The sequence below is a fragment of the Oryza glaberrima genome, chromosome 1 (assembly GCF_000147395.1).
Source record: "Oryza glaberrima chromosome 1, OglaRS2, whole genome shotgun sequence".
NCBI classification, from domain to species: Eukaryota; Viridiplantae; Streptophyta; class Magnoliopsida; order Poales; family Poaceae; genus Oryza; species Oryza glaberrima.
The window spans coordinates 20734064-20752328 of record NC_068326.1 but is presented as its reverse complement, the minus strand read 5'-3'; the positions used below and the strand labels follow the sequence as shown (position 1 = coordinate 20752328).

Below are 18265 nucleotides of genomic sequence, written 5' to 3'. Positions count from 1 at the left end.
TATTCATGTTATTAGCAATGGATTATTCTGATGAGTCGTTCATTAATGATTGTATTGTCGTATTGCTAAATCAATATCGTCCCTTGTATATATACATAACATCCAATAATTTTAATCCCTTTCCAAACCAAGTCCGCACCGCTCCGCACCTATTTCCGACATTTTAAACAATTTGCTCCGCATCCGCACCTTTTTTTTAAAAAATGGTTTTTTAAAAAATATCCGTTTTCACCCCTATTCCCAAACGTGTGATGTGTCTTATCGTGTAACCGCAACAGGAAGGAAAAACCTGATCGTTTTGCAGATAACGTTTGAGTGAGTGAGAGGGAGGTCGACGGGTGGCAAGCAATTTTCGCACAAGCGCGAGAGGAAAAGAAAACAAAAATGCTACTAACACACAAACACAAAAAGGAAAAAAAAAACTCAATCTTTTCCCCTCCGGACTCCCGTCCCGTGGTACCAATACTACCCCTACACACACAACACACATCCCTCCCCCAACAATGCTGGACCCACTCCTCTCCTTGTCCATCTCCTATAAATACCCCCCGCTTCCCCCCACCTCATCCGCCTCAACTCAAGCAAAAGCCTCCCCCTCCAATTCAATTTCCTCTCTCTCCATCTCTCTCCTCCAATCGCTGCCTCGCTCACGCACGCGCGCTCTACCTACCTGAGGGCGAGGTTGGTGCCGATGGCAATGGAGGCTGCGGCGAAGAGGAGCGCCGGAGCAGGGGCGGCGGCGACGGCGGCGCCGGAGAGCGGTGGCGGTGGTGCAGGGGAGAGGCGGTCGCGGTTCAGGCGGATCTGCGTGTACTGCGGCAGCGCCAAGGGGAGGAAGGCCAGCTACCAGGACGCCGCCGTCGAGCTCGGCAAGGAGCTGGTCAGGATTCTTTTTCATTTTCTTCTTTTTCCTTTTTTTTTGATTAATTGATTGTCCTCTCTCCCTCCCTCCCAAATCATAAAAATCCAATCTTTTTTTTTATCTTCTTCTCTTTCTTTCTTTCTTTCTTTCTTTCCCCTCCGGGCTTCGCCGCTCGGCTCGCCGGCGGCGGCGGCGGCGGCGGCGGCGGCGACTGACTCTCCGGCTCGCCGTGGCCGTTTCTCTCTTGGTGCACGTCCCTAGTATCCTAGGCAGCTATAGTAGTAGGTTTTCTAGATGAGCAAACAAAACCAATCATGATTGCTGGCGAGCGCGGTGACCTCAGTTGCGTCCCGAACGGAACAACAATCTTACAATTTTTGCATGCATCAAAACGCCACCACCATCTCCTCCCTCTCTCCCCCACCTTTTGGATTTTTCTTGTCGACTCAAGAGAGTAGAGAGAGGTTGATTGGTTTCTTGTTTTTTTACATTTCCCCTTTTGTTTTTGGTTCGTGTTGGTGCAGGTCGAGAGGGGCATAGACCTGGTCTACGGCGGTGGCTCCATCGGCCTCATGGGCCTCGTCTCCCACGCTGTTCACGACGGTGGTCGCCATGTCATTGGGTGAGTGATCCATTTGTCCATCTCTCTCTCTCTCTCTATCTTTCTCTGGTTGCTTGCCAGGTGAGATGTGAGAATGCATGCGTCGCTGGATGATAAAAACGGCAGCTTTTGATCGCCAGATTGGGGGTAGGAGTAGTAGGTGCTGAGTCCCTGCCCATTTTCGTCTCTCTTTCTTGGGTCTCAGTGTTGGGGGGGGGGGGGCATTTTGAATGCATCTGGGGCCTTTTCGCCTCCGTTTCCGAAAGGCTACTCGCCTGCATGCTTGAATTGTTGTTTGTGCAGCAGCACACTCCAACTTCACTTGGCCTGCTCCTGCATAGCTCAGCTCCTGCAATCTGCTGCTGCTGCTGCTGCTAGCTTGCTAGTACTAGTGCTCTTCTCTTCTTTGCTCTCATTATTGTGCAGTGTTTATTTGGTCCAGCTCCCTCTCTCTCTCTATCTGTATTGCTAGTGTGGTGTAGCTGTGCTGCCTGTGCAATAGCCTGGGCCTTGGCTTTGCCAGTCTCCTTACCAAGGGAGAGAAAGCAAGCCTGCTTGTTCTTACTACGCCTGTTTGACCGCTTTTGTGCTAAAAACTGATGTGCTTTTCTGTTTCCTCTCTCTCTTTTTGTGTTCTTGGCAGGGTCATCCCGAAATCCTTGATGCCCAGAGAGGTGAGCTGTCTACTCCTGGAAGCTAGTAGGAGTAGTACTACTGCTATTACACAAGCTCGATCGATAGAGATAGATATAATCTTGATTGCTGTTTTTAATGTGGCCGTGCTGCTCCATTTTGTTCGGGGCGAAATTGATGAATGCTTTCAATTCCTCTCCCTGCTGGCTTCTGCTGCTGCTGCTGCTGCTGTGCGCAGCTGAAAAATAGGAGTTGCAATAAAGAACCAAGTTGGCATGCTGCTAGTGCTTATTGGGGGGACATGATGCATTTATGCTCATCACATGAATCTAATGCGCCTATCCAACAGCATTGCGTGCTGCTCTTAAATGGATTTTGAGCTATAGTAGCTGTCTAGGATGTGCCATCGCATTTGCCTTGCCTTTGGATAATTTACTGGGGCTTGCACGTAGTATTAAGTGCAGTAACTGGGATTATTTACTCTTCTTGTACGTATCTCTACTTGTACTAGTACTCATTCGGTAGTACAATGTCTTAAAAATGGGACTTTCTTGATTGTCGTGGTCTTTGACCACTGCATTACGTACGTAGAACTTGTATTTCCTGTGTATTCTAATGTCGATGATGATCTCACGCTGAACAACTCTGTGTGCCGTAGTTTGCATCCGAATGTTGTCAGCCATGTATTTCTATGGACTTTTGCATTGCTAGTTTCACTAAAAAAGGTTTTTAAATCTTTTTCTACTAGGATGATGAGCTTATTAACATGATTCTGAAAGAGAAACAAGTGTGATGTGTGCCGGATCCTCAATATATACTGGTTTTTCGTTTGCAGGTCACTGGTGAGCCTGTTGGTGAAGTTAGAGCGGTCTCTGGCATGCACGAGAGGAAGGCTGAAATGGCCCGGTTTGCTGATGCGTTCATTGCACTGCCTGGTATGATAATTTAGTTGCTACTACGACGTCGTTTGCAGTGAATTTTTTTTGATGTTGCATCCTAAGGATGCAAAATTTGACACTCTTAATTTGCGCGTCAGGCGGCTACGGGACTCTTGAGGAGTTGCTTGAGGTCATCACCTGGGCCCAACTAGGAATCCACAAGAAGCCGGTAAGTAACCAACTGGTTCTGATTCCTCTGTATATCTTGTACTAGTAAGATTCACGAAGAAAACGAATGGCATTATTGCGCGATAATTTGGAGGCCATGTGGTTGTGCGTGCATGATCCCGAATTCCTTTCTTGTCTCTGGCTGCAATTGAGGCAAATTAATAATCGCAAAGTCGTTGGATCCATTGAGATCTTGTGCTAACATCTTGCCCTTGATTATGGCTTCGTGGTGCTCCCATGTGGTTGGCTGAAGGTTTTGCCATCTAGAAACCGAATTATTGACCAATAGTTTAAGCCCTCTATGATCTGCAGATCTTACAGTACATTAGGCGATAGCTTGGGGATCACGAGATCTGCACCCTCTATTGTTTATGCTTCCTGTTAATATGATATATGCTTTATACTTTTATGAATGTTCCAACTCATCTAATAGAATGATGTTCGCAGGATCTTGTACCTGTCATTTTTTTTAATTCAAAAAGGAACTTATCGTTTGCATCTATGCTAAATTAATGACCCAATGGATCTGAGCAGTGCATTCAATCTCATTCATCATGCCTAGCAATCAGCTTTGCTGATGGCCCCCACAAAATTCATATGGTGTCGTGTAACTGTATTAACTAGGATAGTGATCCTTCTTGGATCCATGTTTTTAGAGGAATGCTCGTCTTTTATCGCGCGGGATTTCCCTTATTGCTCTCAAATGCACATTCTCTACTCCTAGCTCTAACAGCTCCTCAATATTTACCAGGTTGGCCTTCTGAATGTCGACGGGTTTTATGATCCTTTTCTATCCTTCATTGACATGGCTGTCAGCGAAGGATTCATAGCGGAGGATGCGCGGCGCATTATCATCTCGGCTCCAACTGCCAGGGAGCTAGTTCTGAAGCTTGAGGTAAAAAAAACTCACAGCTTGCACTGTTCCATTTTCGACACATTGTCCTACATGGCAATTTCCTTCTCATAACACCAAGTTTTTATGTACCCTTTTGGAAATTTCAGGAGTATGTTCCCGAGTACGAGGTTGGCTTGGTTTGGGACGATCAGATGCCGCACAGCTTCGCGCCTGACCTCGAGACCAGGATCACCTCATCCTGATCTCTCGGCTCTGGCCCTATTCTTACCCAAGATTCTAACCGGCGGACGACGATACCTTCTTCTCGTGCCGAAGCCGAATATGATCCTGGAGGAAGTTTGTTTTTCTCAGCCAGGGGAAAGTAACATCCACTAACCGAAAAGATTTAGCCAAAGGCGGCCCCTAGCTCGGGTCTGCCGATTTGTTGTTTTGGCAAAATATGTCAATTGGGACAGTATTTAGCATTAGCAGTGCCTCCTCCTCAATGCTGTTCTTTTGGCCCCCCTCCCTTCTCACTAGCTAGAAGAAGGAATATATGTATATGCAAGTAATATTAGTAGCATCTGTCTATCTTGATCTTCTCCATATGCCTGTGCAATCTGTGTCCCCTTGTTTGATCCGATTCTGCACTGAAATTGATCATGCACGTGTGGATGGATGGATTCGGATTCAGAACTGATTCCTGGAAATGATTTGATGATTCGTCTCTAAAAGAAAAGAATCTCTGAAAGTCTGAACCATGTTTGACTAACTGAAGAAATGTGACTCATCTGTTGCTGATGGAAAAGGTGGTCCGGGTCCGGGCTTTCCGGCTGGCCGGCCGGCGTCGCCGTCGGCAGCGATGGGACGTGCCGTCGCCGGTTGTCGGCAAGGGACAGGGAGGCAGCCGGTGGGGCTCGCCGGGGCGACGAATTGGGTCACCGGATTTGGACGTGCCGTTGCTCCTGCCCTTTCGGTTGGTTAGGTTGGTTGGTTTGTTGGTTGGTTTGGTTCCTGCGTTTGATTCCAATTCCAAAGGGGGGAGGTTGACATTGGAATTCTGGTGTTCCCTGGCCTGAGGAAATGCAGGGCAAAGATGGTGATGACTTGTGATTTATATATAAAGAAAAAGGAGATGGTGATGACTTTGTGATAGGTTTTCACTTGTGGGACCTTTTATTTTTCTTCTTCTGAAAATCCAACTTTTTGGTCTTTGGTTGATGTTTGATTCTAGTACTGAATTGGGAGAGTGTTAGAGCTAACATATACTCCCTCCGTTTCAAAATGTTTGACACCGTTGACTTTTTAGCACATGTTTGACCGTTCGTCTTATTTAAAAACTTTTGTGAAATATGTAAAATTATATGCCTACATAAAATATATTTAACAATGAATTAAATGATAGTAAAAGAATTAATAATTACTTAAATTTTTTGAATAAGACGAGCGGTCAAACATGTGCTAAAAAGTCAACGTCGTCAAATATTTTGAAATGGATGGAGTATAATATCTTAACTATAGGGTACGGTTGGCTTTATTTCTTTTTCTCTCCTAAATTTAATATAAATATTTTGGAGCATGCGTAGAGCGAACTCTTGCAAGAGTAACACGTCTCGTTTTTCTCTCTCTCTTTTTCATGTAAGTTTATAGTTGATATATAACTCACCATTATGCTCTAATAGTTAACTAGTGTGTAAATTTCAGCACTAGTTTACTACTACTTTATTACTAGTGTTAAGTAGTGGATATAGTTCAACCGCGTACATATCGATTCATCATATGTTCTTATTGATCTATTTTTAAGGATTTACAGGAGGACGCGTAGTGTATATGTAGAATCTTGATGACTTGATCCTCTGTATCCTCATTGGAACTATGCGTAGAATCTTGGTGACTCGATATTCTATATCCTTATTGGAACAATTTGTAGGTTTGGTGGCTGAAGGTCATGTGATCGGCCTATTGCTAATTTTTCTCTCAGTGGTATCGAAGACATTATCGGCACGTGACCGTGTGTATGTGTTCTTTTATAATTATAGCCTTACAAGGCTGTAGTTTAGTCTAGCGCTGTTTGTATATTTATTATTTTTGAAATTGTAGGTGTTAAGTACTACTGAATATGTTTCGATCAGATATTCATATAGGATTGTGTTGAATGGTCCCATGCTCCCATCAGGGTACTCGAGGGATCGCACGATCAAAATCAAGTCGTATGCATATATGATCAGGGCAACTAGTCTTACGCTCCTATAAAACTATAGTGTCTGATCGGTTGATCATATTCCCTATTAAGTTAGAACGTCTTATTAGAGAATAAAAATTAATTTATAAGTAAAACTTTTATATATCCGTTATAGTGACTTAAAAGCCAAGGCTAAAAAAATTACATTGAAAATATATTAAAAGGTAAAAAAAATATCACATTGAAAACATCTCAAAATCAAGATCAAAATCAAGTTCGAAAATTTAAATTTTAGCTTTTTCTTTGCATTATTAGGCTAACCGGTGAAGCTCTATTTTAGGGATAATAGGATCAGATCACGTCGACAAGGATGAAGCCACTACATACCCTTCAATTTATACAGATACTTAAATTCCGGGATAATGATACGATATCCACAGCAAGAGGGGGGATTGCCTGCCACACTGGTTGGATTACTCACGGTTGTTTTGCGGCACCAATTTTCGTCGATCCTACCCTACTACCCGTCATAGCATGTGAATGGAAACAATGTAGTTTTCCGGCGACACTCATCGCACCGGTGATGGAGACGGCGACTCTCGTGTCCATCCAAAGTCATCACGTCCACCATATAATACTAGTAAACACGATTAAGGCCGTTTTCAGTTTGCAACTTTTCCCTTTTGTTTTTCTGCCTATTCTTCTTCTTCTTCTCTCTTTTCTTCCATCTGCCATATCGTTTCATGCCAAGCCAATAATTGGAGAGTCGCTTTTCTGCCAACCTTTTTTTTTCTTTTTTACTAATTACTCCATCCGTCCCAAAATATAACTACTTTTAGCCTTCAGAATTTGTCCCAAAATATAATAATTTCTTAACCAACAATCTCTTCCCAACCAATTACAACCCTGCGTCATCCATTTTTTCCACCTATCTCCACTACTTATCCAATCACAACCTTCCATCATTCACTTCTACCTACTTTTTTAATAACCGTGTCCACCTCTAAAACTTCTTTTACCGACCTCTTCGATGGATTCTGACGGTGGACTGCTGTTGGTTCCAACTCTGAGCTTTTGAAGGGATCAATATGTCTGAAGATGTTGGCAGTGATTGATTTGGTAGAACAAACAAGAGGCTTGTCAAAGTCTAATGGAGACTGTTAATTACCCTATTATTTTGCCGGGGCTTTGGTGTTAGGATGTCAAATTGCATGCTTTGTTGGCGTGGAAGAAGGTACTAATAGAGTATTATAGTAGTAACTTGACTGGGGGAAAAATGCAGTGACTTGGAATAATTGTACCGAACAAATACATATTTGACTTCAACTGATTGGTGGCATACAAGGATACAATCATACAAGGCTTTGCACGAATGACATAAGATAAGCATGCTTTTGAAACGGGTAAACCGGTTTTAAATACTAATCTATAGCCTCTTTAGACTTTAGAAGCAGTGAACTGGAACACATATACCAAACAGAGGCACAAATGCGTAATGCATGACATCTCAAGGTCTAAACAGCTGACTCCGCAGCTAAACAATGTGCATAACTTGTATCTCAAGGTTGAACACTAGTAGAAATTCAGGAATTGTACCAGAAACTTTGATACAACCACTATCCCATCTTGCACGGAGAAACCTATGTAGTAACAGGAATGTCAAACCGACCAATTCTTTCCGTGCAGCAAGTACAAAGCAGTACACACTTCTTATAAAAAAAAACAGCACGCATCTGAACGAGTCCATGTATGGTGTGCATTAGAAAAGGTTGACAAGAATCGTCCTTATCTATCTGGACTGCCCGCCAGCAGAATTCATCAGCAGCATAAGAGTTACACGGCAGTGATGTTATTTTACCTGAGGAGAGGAGAAACGGTTCCAGTATTTCTTTTACTCGAATGGAACGGGTGTGCCTTGCTTCTTGTTGACAATGGCCATGGCCAAGTACCTAGTACCCATGCCAATTGGGGTTTGGTCGTCAGGACCTTCCCAGAATGGGGCTTCACCATCTCCGACAAGACGCCAGTAGCCTGTCCTCAGAGACTCGGCCTGCTCATCAGTAGCACAGTTTTGGAGCAGGGCTTCCACACGGAAGTTTATACCAAGAGAGCCCAAGAACTGGGATTGAGTCATTGGCCCATGAACAGAAATATCATCTGCAGAAAGTTCAAGACAGACCTAGTAAGAAATGTTTGTCTGGACATGAGAAAAACAAGCAGAAAGGATTTAAGATATCTGTGCAAACCTGAAGCTTCCTTAGCGGAGTGTCTGATTGATGCAAAATCAACATAAGCACTCAGATCGGCTGAACCAGGGTTATCCAATATGTGTACAAACTTGTGCTTGCGGATTGCCTGCATAAATTATAGTATTGTTAGTGCCAAAGAAATTAATTAAATTATTTCTTACATAAAAATATACAGCAAAAGCTCAGTGTGAGCACAAAAATCAAAATCCAAATAATGCAGAAATGCAGGACATGAATTTAGGTTCAAACACTAGCCATTGTTACAGACTACAGAAGCATATGGATCTAGGACATAAATTTAATGTTATAGAGGCATTAGACCAGGATTGGACAGAGCCATGGGTTCATATTGTGCAGTAAAACAAATTTAATATCCAAACCTGAAGACTATCAGAGACTATTCCATCTTTTCCGTAGTCAATGATAAGTGCACCCCCTCCATCCGAGCTAATTCTATCTGCAATCTGTTCAGTGATCTCCATTGCTTTCGGGCAGACTTCAATATGCTCAACTTTCTCAAGTTCCTCAGAACTAGCCCAACCGCACCGCTTGGAAAGGAAAAGTAAAGAGGCTGTAGGCTGTGGAGATAGAACAAAGCGAAACCTGCTACAAAGTTAGAATTACACATCTCCATAAGGTTAACCACTTAAAAATAAAATTTGTAAATCCTACGATGAGTCTTCTGCAAGATCCACCATCTTCTCGCACCAGCCACGTGATGCTTTCTGAAGAGAAGAAAAAGGACGGTTCAGTGGAATGCATGAACAATATTCAATCTGTTTGTGTCACAAAACATTAAGAGGTGGAATTGCTAGTGTAACCAGACCTGAAATTGATGAATTGGCAAGGCATCATAGAATTCATGTGCAATAATTATAGTTGGCACTGCAGAGAATACATATACAAACAGAGCAAGCATAAGAAATCTGATCAAGATGTCAAAAAGAAAATAGCTTGACGAAAAAGAGAACTAGATAAAGGCGGCAACCAGTTTCAAAGTCAACCATGACACTTACGAGAAAATATTTACAATCTAATACTAAAAATGAGCATATATCACGAGAACACTATACACTTTACACATGCAAAAACAACTAAATTACCAAATATGAAATGGTAACATATGTGCAAGGAGATGATACAACTAATTAGAAAAATTACAGTCCATTGGCACATTCAATTCTTTTGGCTCCTCGCCACAAGAGTTGAACCGCAGATTAACTAAACCCAATCTGTTACTTCCTCCGTTTCATATTATAAGACTTTCTAGCATTGTCCATATTCATATATATGTTAATGAATCTAGACATATATGTGTGCTTAGATTCATTAACATCTATATGAATGTGAGCAATGCTAGAAAGTCTTATAAACTGAAACGGAGGTAGTACTCAATTATACACGATGGCACATTCGGTACCATAATAAAATAAAAAACATAATGTTTCCCCTTATCTTATATAGCTAATGTCCTTAAAGCTTTCCCTACTGTACTTAACAATGCATGCCAAATCAGTGCTGCCAAACTGATGAATGGTAACTGCAGCGGCAAAAACAAAATGGACCTTTGAATAGAAAGGACAAAACAAAATGCCATTCTTTGGGTATCAAAACTGAAATTGCACTTATTTTCAGTACAAAAACAAATTTTGCCAGGTGTGAAAGTTGATAATACAAGTGCTTATGAGCCTTCAACAATAGTTAATGTTCATTAGAAGCAAAGTTATCAATGAAAGAACTCCATACATCCTGAAGGAACCTGTTCAAGGGAAGCATGCCAGTGTACAGGGGCTCCACAAAGCTTGCTAACTGTCCTTGTTTTATCACCAATGGACTCATCTTCACATTTCAGAGTATTGTATTGCACCTTTTGTAACGTGGGGCTACATTCTACCAAGTTAATGTTGAGTGCTTTGGTGAAATTAACAAATTTTGATGACCCCTGTTCCAATGGATGCATCAGTCAAAGACACAAATAGGGAAAGTTCAAAATAGGATAGATGCAAGCAGAAATGCATTACACGAAGTAAATCTGCCAAGAGAGTTCCGCGCCCTGGACCAAGCTCAATCAGATTGACTTTCTCTGGCTGCCCCATTTGCTCCCAGAGGCACATTGCCCACACACCAGTCATCTGAGGAAAAGAAACATCATTAATTGCTCTCATCTAGCACCCCATAGCACGAACACATGAATTAATTGTCCTATAATCTTCACAAGAAGAATTGCTTTGAACCTGAGTGCCATCATTCGGTCATTCCCTATTCTAATAACCCTACAGGGCGAAAGAAAAATGATATGCAGAGGCATGGTAATTATTACTTCAACAATACAAATTTACCTCTCCAAACATTTGGCTGACCTCCGGCGAGGTGATGAAATCCCCGGATGTCCCGAACACATCGCGGTTGATGTAGAACCCTGACTGCGGGTTCGTCAGCACCTCCTCCATGTACTCAGCTACGCTGATAGGCCCGCTGCGGAACTAACCTCCGAATCACAATTTTCACAACACCAAATCACATTTTCCGCATTGGCAAACAGTAGAGATTATCACGAAGAGGCTCATTATAAACAGCGGACACCTTTATGATGCTCTTGAGGTGCTTCACTAGCTCGGAATCCGACGACGGCTCGTGCGAGTGCTCTGCGGCATAAACCCGACGCAAACCATGAGAAAACCCTAAATCCAGACACCGCCGTTGCGTCCGTGCGAGCGCGCGCGAGAGAGAGGAAGGGTTTGGACCTGGGGGATTGTACAGGCCGGAGCGGTCGATGGTGATGCTGAGACTGGAGCCGGGTTCCCCCGATTCCGCCCGGTTATCCCCATCCGCCGCGGCGTCGGAGGGCGGTGGCGGTGGCGGTGGCGGCGGCGAAGGGGAGGACGTCGGCGCGGAGGAGTAGCGGGAGAGGATGGAGGTGGATACCGGAGGCGCGAATCGCCGGTGAGTGGAAGCGCCGCCTCCACCGCCGGATACGCGGGGGCCTAGGCGGCGGAGGAGGGCGGAGGCGGCGGCGGCGGCCGGGCTCCGAAACATCTCGACGGCGGCGCGGGGAGGAGAGAGAAGGGTTTGGGCTTTCGCCGGAAGGAGACGAGGAGGAGGAGGCGCCACGTGTGGGCCTTGCTAGGGCATTGGGCTTTCTGGCCCATTAGACTTGTTTCTCTCCAAATTAAGACAGAAAAACATTAAAACCCCCTAAAAAGTTCTAAAATCTTGATGGAAGATGTTACCAAACTTACCATTGTGAATAAAATCCCAGCACTCCTAACCTGGGAAAAGAAAATTCAAGTAGCACTAATCTCACCAGCGATAAATTTGGTTTATTAAAATATGTCATTACCATTCTTTTTTGGGTGGGGCGTGGGCAAACATACCTAACTGAGGCCACAAAATATCTGCATTCCAAATCTGGGACATTTTCAAAATTTTGATGAGGGTTGGAACAATTGTTTTTCTACCAATTTTTCTTAGTACTGTTGTTAAGGGGGGTTAAGGGCTATCATACGGTTTGAAACCAAAAGGACTCCCAACCAAAATCCATAGCTAAAATTGTAGCTTTGTATAAGTTGGAACAATCAAAATTTTGGTAGCGAAGAAAATGGCCAAATTTATCGGTGTTAACAAAGTTTTTGTGGTTGGTTTGGGCACCAATTCAAATAAACCCATACACTTGTGTTTTAATTTCAAAATTTGGGTGGAATGTGCACGATGTTTAGAAAAGTTTATTGTTGTGTGATTCTCTTATTCTATAATTACCATAATTTCACACAATGAAGTAGATGAGATGAGAAAACCAACAATAATTCTTAATAGTAAATGAAACAATAAGAACACTCTCCCCATACCGATTAAGTTACAACAGTCCCTTCTCTTCCCTAGTTAGAAGAGAAAGAAATTGCATAATGAAATAGGTATGATTCTCACACGTTAGAAAGATAGTACGACTAATCAAAACATAGTTTCTCCATAATACATACACTAGAGTAGTGTGTCAACATATTGATCCTACCATTTTTTAAAAGATTCTAAATACACTTTGGGGTGATCACTTTGATACCCAAAGTCAAGGAAGCTAACCGTATCCAACAATACAGACCAATTTGCCTCCTAAATGCTAGCTTCAAAATTTTCACTAAGGTGGTCACTAATAGAATAAACTCGGTGGCTGACCGTATAGTGAGTCCAACTCAAACAGCTTTCATGAGAGGTCGCAACATCCTAGATGGGGTTGTTGTCATACATGAAACTGTTCATGAGTTGCATCGAAATTGAGTGGAGTCATCCTTAAGATTGACTTTGAGAAGGCTTATGACAAAGTAAAATGGCCTTTCCTACTACAAACTCTTCGCATGAAAGGTTTCTCGCCGAGATGGATTTCTTGGATTGAGTCCTTCATTTCGGGAGGAAGTGTAGCAATCAAAGTTAATGATGACGTTGGACGGTTCTTTCAAACAAAGAAAGGCCTTCGACAAGGTGACCCGTTATCTCCCATTTTATTCAATATTATAGCGGACATGCTAGCGGTTATGATCCAGAGAGCAAATAATGCAGGACAGCTTGTTGGAGTGGTGCCTCATCTCATTGATGGTGGATTGTCCATCCTCCAATATGCTGATGATACTGTACTCTTTATGGAACATGATCTAGAGAAAGCTTGTAATTTGAAAATGTTGTTGAACGTTTTCGAAGAACTATCTGGCTTAAAGATTAATTTCCATAAGAGCGAGCTTTACTGCTTTGGTGAAGCCCAAACAGCTCAGGATCAATATACTAACCTTTTTCAATGTGAGGTTGGTTCTTTTCCATTCCATTACCTTGGCATTCCTATACATCATAGGAGACCTCGTAATTCGGAGTGGAAGGAAGTGATTGAGCGGCTTGAAAAATGGTTGGCAAGTTGGAAAGGCAAACTTTTATCACTTGGAGGGCGACTAACACTAATCAATTCAGTGCTTACCAGCCTACCAATGTATATAATGTCCTTTTTGGAAATACCTAAAGGAGCGATCAAGAAGATTGATTATTTCCGATCAAGGTTCTTTTGGCAAGGGGTTGGACACAAAAGGAAATATAGACTAGCAAGGTGGGACATCATATGTCATCCTAAAGACCAAGGAGGGGTTGGGAATTCAAGATCTTGAAATTAAGAACAAGGCTCTCCTTAGCAAGTGGTTGCATAAACTACTCACTACAGATGGTGTGTGGCAACAAATGCTAAAGAACAAATATTTGGGGTCATAGCCTTTGTCTCAAGCTCAGTGGAAAGCAGGAGACTCACACTTTTGGGCTAGTCTAATGAAGGCCAAGCCTGATTTTCTCGGGTTTGGCTCCTTCAACATCAAAGATGGCTCTCAAGTACGGTTTTGGGAAGATAAATGGTTGGGGAATGCCTGTTTAAGAGAACAATATCCTTGTCTCTATAACGTTGCTAGGCATGAACATGCAACTATTTCAGAAATTTTCCAAACCAGTCCTCTATGCTTTTCTTGGCGCAGGGACCTTACTGGCTCTAAGTTAGTGGTGTGGAATCACCTTCTCTCACACACCGCTAATATTATATTATCTCACGACCAAGATGAGCTTAAATAGAATCTAACAACTGATGGCAGATTCTCGGTTAAATCTCTTTATCTTGCGTTGGTGCAGACCGATGTTCCCAATATAAACAAAAGAATCTAGAAAATCAAAGTCCCCCTAAAGATTAAGATCTTATGGTACTTACGTCGTGGAGTAGTCTTAACAAAAGATAATCTTATTAAAAGGAATTGGAGAGGAAACAAGTCTTGTTCTTTCTGCCACAAAGATGAAACTATTAATCATTTGTTTTTGATTGTCGTTTTGCCCGCGCAGTTTGGTCTTTAATCCAGTTTGCTTCGAATATTAGTTTACCTAATAGTACAACTCATATGTTTGGGCATTGGATAAGAAGACAACCACGCAATTTGAGATCTTTGGTCTTATTAGGGGCAACTACCACTATTTGGTCTATTTGGCTTTGCAGAAATGATGTGGTTTTTGAAAGGAAAAACATATCTTCTCCTTTGTAGGTTATCTTTCATGGGCTATTCTTCAGAAGGTCAATTTGCGGGGTACTATCATTGCGGCTTGTCAACAATTGGAGCTAGTGGCCATGGAGTTTTCTACCCCGGCGCATGGGTGGCGTTCTAGGCTACGGTTAGAGGGCTCCTGAAGTTCTTTTTATCCCTGCTATTTGGATGATGAGTTTATCTTTTGTTTCTTTCTTGTTGGCTGTGTGCACTCTTTGGGTGCAAAGCCGGAGGTGCTCTCAGAATAATTGTATCACTTGATAGAGTTTTAATGAGATTAATAAAGCTTCCATTATCTAAAAAAAGATTCTAAATATTCTCTTGCATCTCACCACCTTACTTTTCTCATTTATCTTACTCTATCAGCTATATACTCACACATACAGCCCATGAAAGGAAAGCAAGCGGTATCACTCTTTACCACTTCAGGTCCCTATTTATTTATTGACATCGCGGTATACATGTTGAGGAGAGTAATCACAGAATCACAGCATAAACGTGTCCCTAAACAACATGGTAGCCATCCATCTTTCACAACATTCAACTGATGGTTTCCCTCTGCCTTATATATCAATTATCCCATCATCATCATCATCACAGCAATGTGGTGGTTCAAACAGCCGGCTGTGTGTATCTCATGTTCAAAATTTCTGGAACAAGCTTTGTATTACATGATATATATTGTATCATTGCTATCATTTGTTTTTAGGAAACTTAATGACCGTTTGAACAAGTCAGCTTGTTCCGGAGAGGGTGCAGAACAATTAAGAAGATATGCTCTTGATTTCCTCCCTAATGAATGTCTGAATTTAGTGGTTTATGGGTGTTTGACTTTGAGGACCTTCTAGAAGAATATGTGAAGGTTTGTCCTGTAATGTTCTACTAATCATGTGATTAGCCGCCCTAGCATCCAATTTGGTTTGTTTATATGATGAGAACTTTTTACACAGTATATGATGAGAATTATGTACGTAATTTTTAAATTTAAACATAACTATATGAGAATTATCAATAATATTGTACACTGTGATTGATTAAGTGGTAAACTTAGGAGTGTCCTCATGTTTGATGTCTAGTGCCATTTCATCTTTATGGCTTGTTTGGTAACTCGAGGGAAGGAGATTGGGAGTTTATACAAGGGAATTTATGATGAGATTAAGATGGGAATTTGATTTTTAATCCCAATATCTTATTTAGTTGGGGTGATGGAAATTGATAGGGAGTTTAGTTGGAGATTTGGTCATTAATAAAAACGGATAACTGAGATGTGCTTAGACAAAGTAAAGGAGGAATTCCCTCCCAATTACCTGCCCCTACCCAGGTATTGAAAAGGAGGGAGTTCCTTCCTCAATTCCCCATCCTCATCCTATCAAAATTCCCATGTCTCTCCCAACCAAACAAAACACTTAATAGCATCATCCCTCTAAACTCCCAATCCCTTCTAAAAACTCCCTCCAACCAAACGAGCCGGTAGAGGATAGCTGGAGAGGGTGAAATCCTTATCTTGCCTAACGGAAAATGAGAATAAGTCGGATCATGCACAACAAACCAGTGAATTATCAGAACTTTTGCCCACTACTGTGATGTGAAAGATTTAAGGGTGGGGACTAGCTAGGTTTGAAGCAAAGGAAATGAGAACAGGAGAAGCTCCTATAGAAGATGGAATACATTAAACCTATGGGGTCGCTGATATCTGCGAAGCAAAAAAAAAAAAGAGTGTCAGTTCTTCCTATGATAACAAAACAATTTTAAGAACGGAGAAAATGTCAGCTTCAGTATGGTTGCCGAGCAGCATATTTGTTTCATCTGGATTCACTGATTTGGTCCAGAATGAAGAAAACCTCCACAGTAGTACGAACGACATGCATAGTACCAATTAATTTCATGCTTAATTGATTTTGTATTTGAAGCAAGATTGAAGCACATGATAGCCATTTTTTTTTGTCGAAAGTACCCAACTAAACCCACACACCTCTAAAACATTTGCAATAGATAAAATGGACATACTCTACCAAAATTCTGAGACATTAGTTTGGGTTTACAAACAATATGAACCTTATTGAAATATGGGTGCGTCGAATATTAGATATTTTCAAAATTTTGATAAAAGTTGGAGCACTTAGTCTGCTGCTAAATTTTTAATAGCATTGTTAAGGGGCTTCATTTGGTTTGGGGCCAAGTAAACCCCAAGGTGTCCCAACAAAAACGCATAGCCAAAATTTTAGCATTGCATGAGTTGACATTGCCAAAATTCATGCAACGCTAAAATTTTAGTAGCAAATAAAATTATGGCAAGATCTATCTTTTGTTTGGTTGATTCGGGCATCAATCTTCAATTGGTTGTATCTTTAAATAATCCCTTCTACGTGGAATTAGTTTGATAGGTCCTGCTTGAGCATAATTTAAACAGGATTATTTTTATGATTGTTTATTTTTGTTATTACCAAAATTTAGATGCTAAATGACTGGTGAGATAATAAAAACAAGTCTAATGATAAACGAAGCAATTACAGTAAGCTCTTCCCTTATATAACACACAGATGAAATCAAGATTGGTTCTTCGAGATGCCATAATTAGAAAAAAAAATGACTCTCAGTCTTGAAATGTGCGCAAGACAGCGTCGAGATAAATAGTTTTCTCCAACATCTCATTGGCTCATCTTAGTCAATAAAAACAACAACTATGTCTAATGATAAACGAAGCAATTACAGTAAGATCTTCCCTTACATAACAGATGAAATCAACAGTGGTTCTTCAAAATGCCATAATTAGAAAAAAAAATGACTCTCAGCCTTAAAATGTCCGCAAGATAGCGCCGAGATAAATAGTTTTCTCCAACATCTCATTGGCTCATCTTAGTCAATAAAAACAACAACTATGTCTAATGATAAACGAAGCAATTACAGTAAGATCTTCCCTTATATAACAGATGAAATCAACAGTGGTTTTCAAGATGCTATAATTAGAAAAAAAAAATGACTCTCGGCCTTAAAATGTCCGCAAGACAGCGCCGAGATAAAGAGTTTTCTCCAACATCTCATTGAGCCATCTCAGTATTGAGGAGAGTAATCACAGTATAAATGTGCCCTTAAACAACATGCTATCCATCCATCATATATCTTTCACAAGGTTCAACTGACGGCTCCCTTCTGCCTTCACAGTTTTTATCACTGGATATCAATTGTCCCCATCACCATCACGACAAGGTGGTGGTTCCAACAACTTGTTGTATGAATGTCATGTCCAAATTACTAAAAAGCTTGTATTACTCCACATGAGATTTATTGGGACGAATGCATGTTGTATCATTGTTGTCAGTTGTTTTTGAGAAGTTACCTTGTTCTAGGGAGGATGCAGATTAAATTAGAACAAATGCTCTTGATTTATACTACCATTGTCCCAAAATAAGTATAACCGTGGGTTTCCGTATCCAACGTTTGACCGTTTGTCTTATTTGAAAAGTTTAAGAAAAAATTAGTCACACAAAATACTATTCATGTTTTATCATCTAATAATAACAAAAATACTAATCATAAAAAAAAATTTCAAATAAGACGGGCGGTCAAACATTAGACATGAACAGTGCAAAACTACACTTATTTTGGGATAGAGGTAGTATTACTTTGATAGCAGTGTAGGAGCTGCTACGATTGATTATTCGAAAAATCGAAGTTGTTTTATCAAGTCAATTGTTGTCGGTGATTAAATGGAACCCACTTGGCAAAATAATATAACAAAAACATTATTAC

The 18265-nt window shown here is 41.3% G+C and overlaps 2 protein-coding genes across 2 annotated transcripts; one reads left to right on the top strand and one right to left on the bottom strand.

Annotated features, from left to right (window-relative positions):
- The first annotated feature begins 572 nt into the window (after positions 1-572).
- LOC127759383 (cytokinin riboside 5'-monophosphate phosphoribohydrolase LOG-like) lies at positions 573-4643 on the top strand. Its single transcript, XM_052283972.1, is given in 8 exon segments — positions 573-880; positions 1387-1484; positions 2107-2137; positions 2932-3031; positions 3133-3203; positions 3954-4097; positions 4205-4278; positions 4280-4643. Coding segments are annotated over 8 exon segments (861 nt in total). The 5' UTR covers positions 573-691; the 3' UTR covers positions 4434-4643.
- A 3083-nt stretch (positions 4644-7726) lies between these two features.
- On the bottom strand, positions 7727-11561 carry LOC127760202 (uncharacterized). The gene is made up of 10 exons (XM_052284423.1): positions 11213-11561; positions 11052-11113; positions 10808-10951; positions 10490-10600; positions 10215-10410; positions 9295-9353; positions 9141-9193; positions 8849-9071; positions 8466-8574; positions 7727-8376 (listed from the first exon to the last, which is right to left on the bottom strand). Exons 1-10 carry the CDS (start codon positions 11502-11504, stop codon positions 8111-8113), a joined length of 1515 nt encoding a protein of 504 aa, XP_052140383.1. The 5' UTR covers positions 11505-11561; the 3' UTR covers positions 7727-8110.
- Between the last annotated feature and the right edge of the window lie 6704 nt (positions 11562-18265).

Excerpts from the sequence above, each read along its gene's own strand:
- LOC127760202 (XM_052284423.1), bottom strand. The coding sequence starts at position 11,504 with ATGTTTCGGAGCCCGGCCGCCGCCGCCGCCTCCGCCCTCCTCCGCCGC. Across the intron at positions 11,114-11,212 it reads CGGCCTGTACAATCCCCCAG|AGCACTCGCACGAGCCGTCG; the intron begins GTCCAAACCCTT and ends TTTATGCCGCAG. Across the intron at positions 9,354-10,214 it reads TGAACAGGTTCCTTCAGGAT|TGCCAACTATAATTATTGCA; the intron begins GTATGGAGTTCT and ends TATTCTCTGCAG.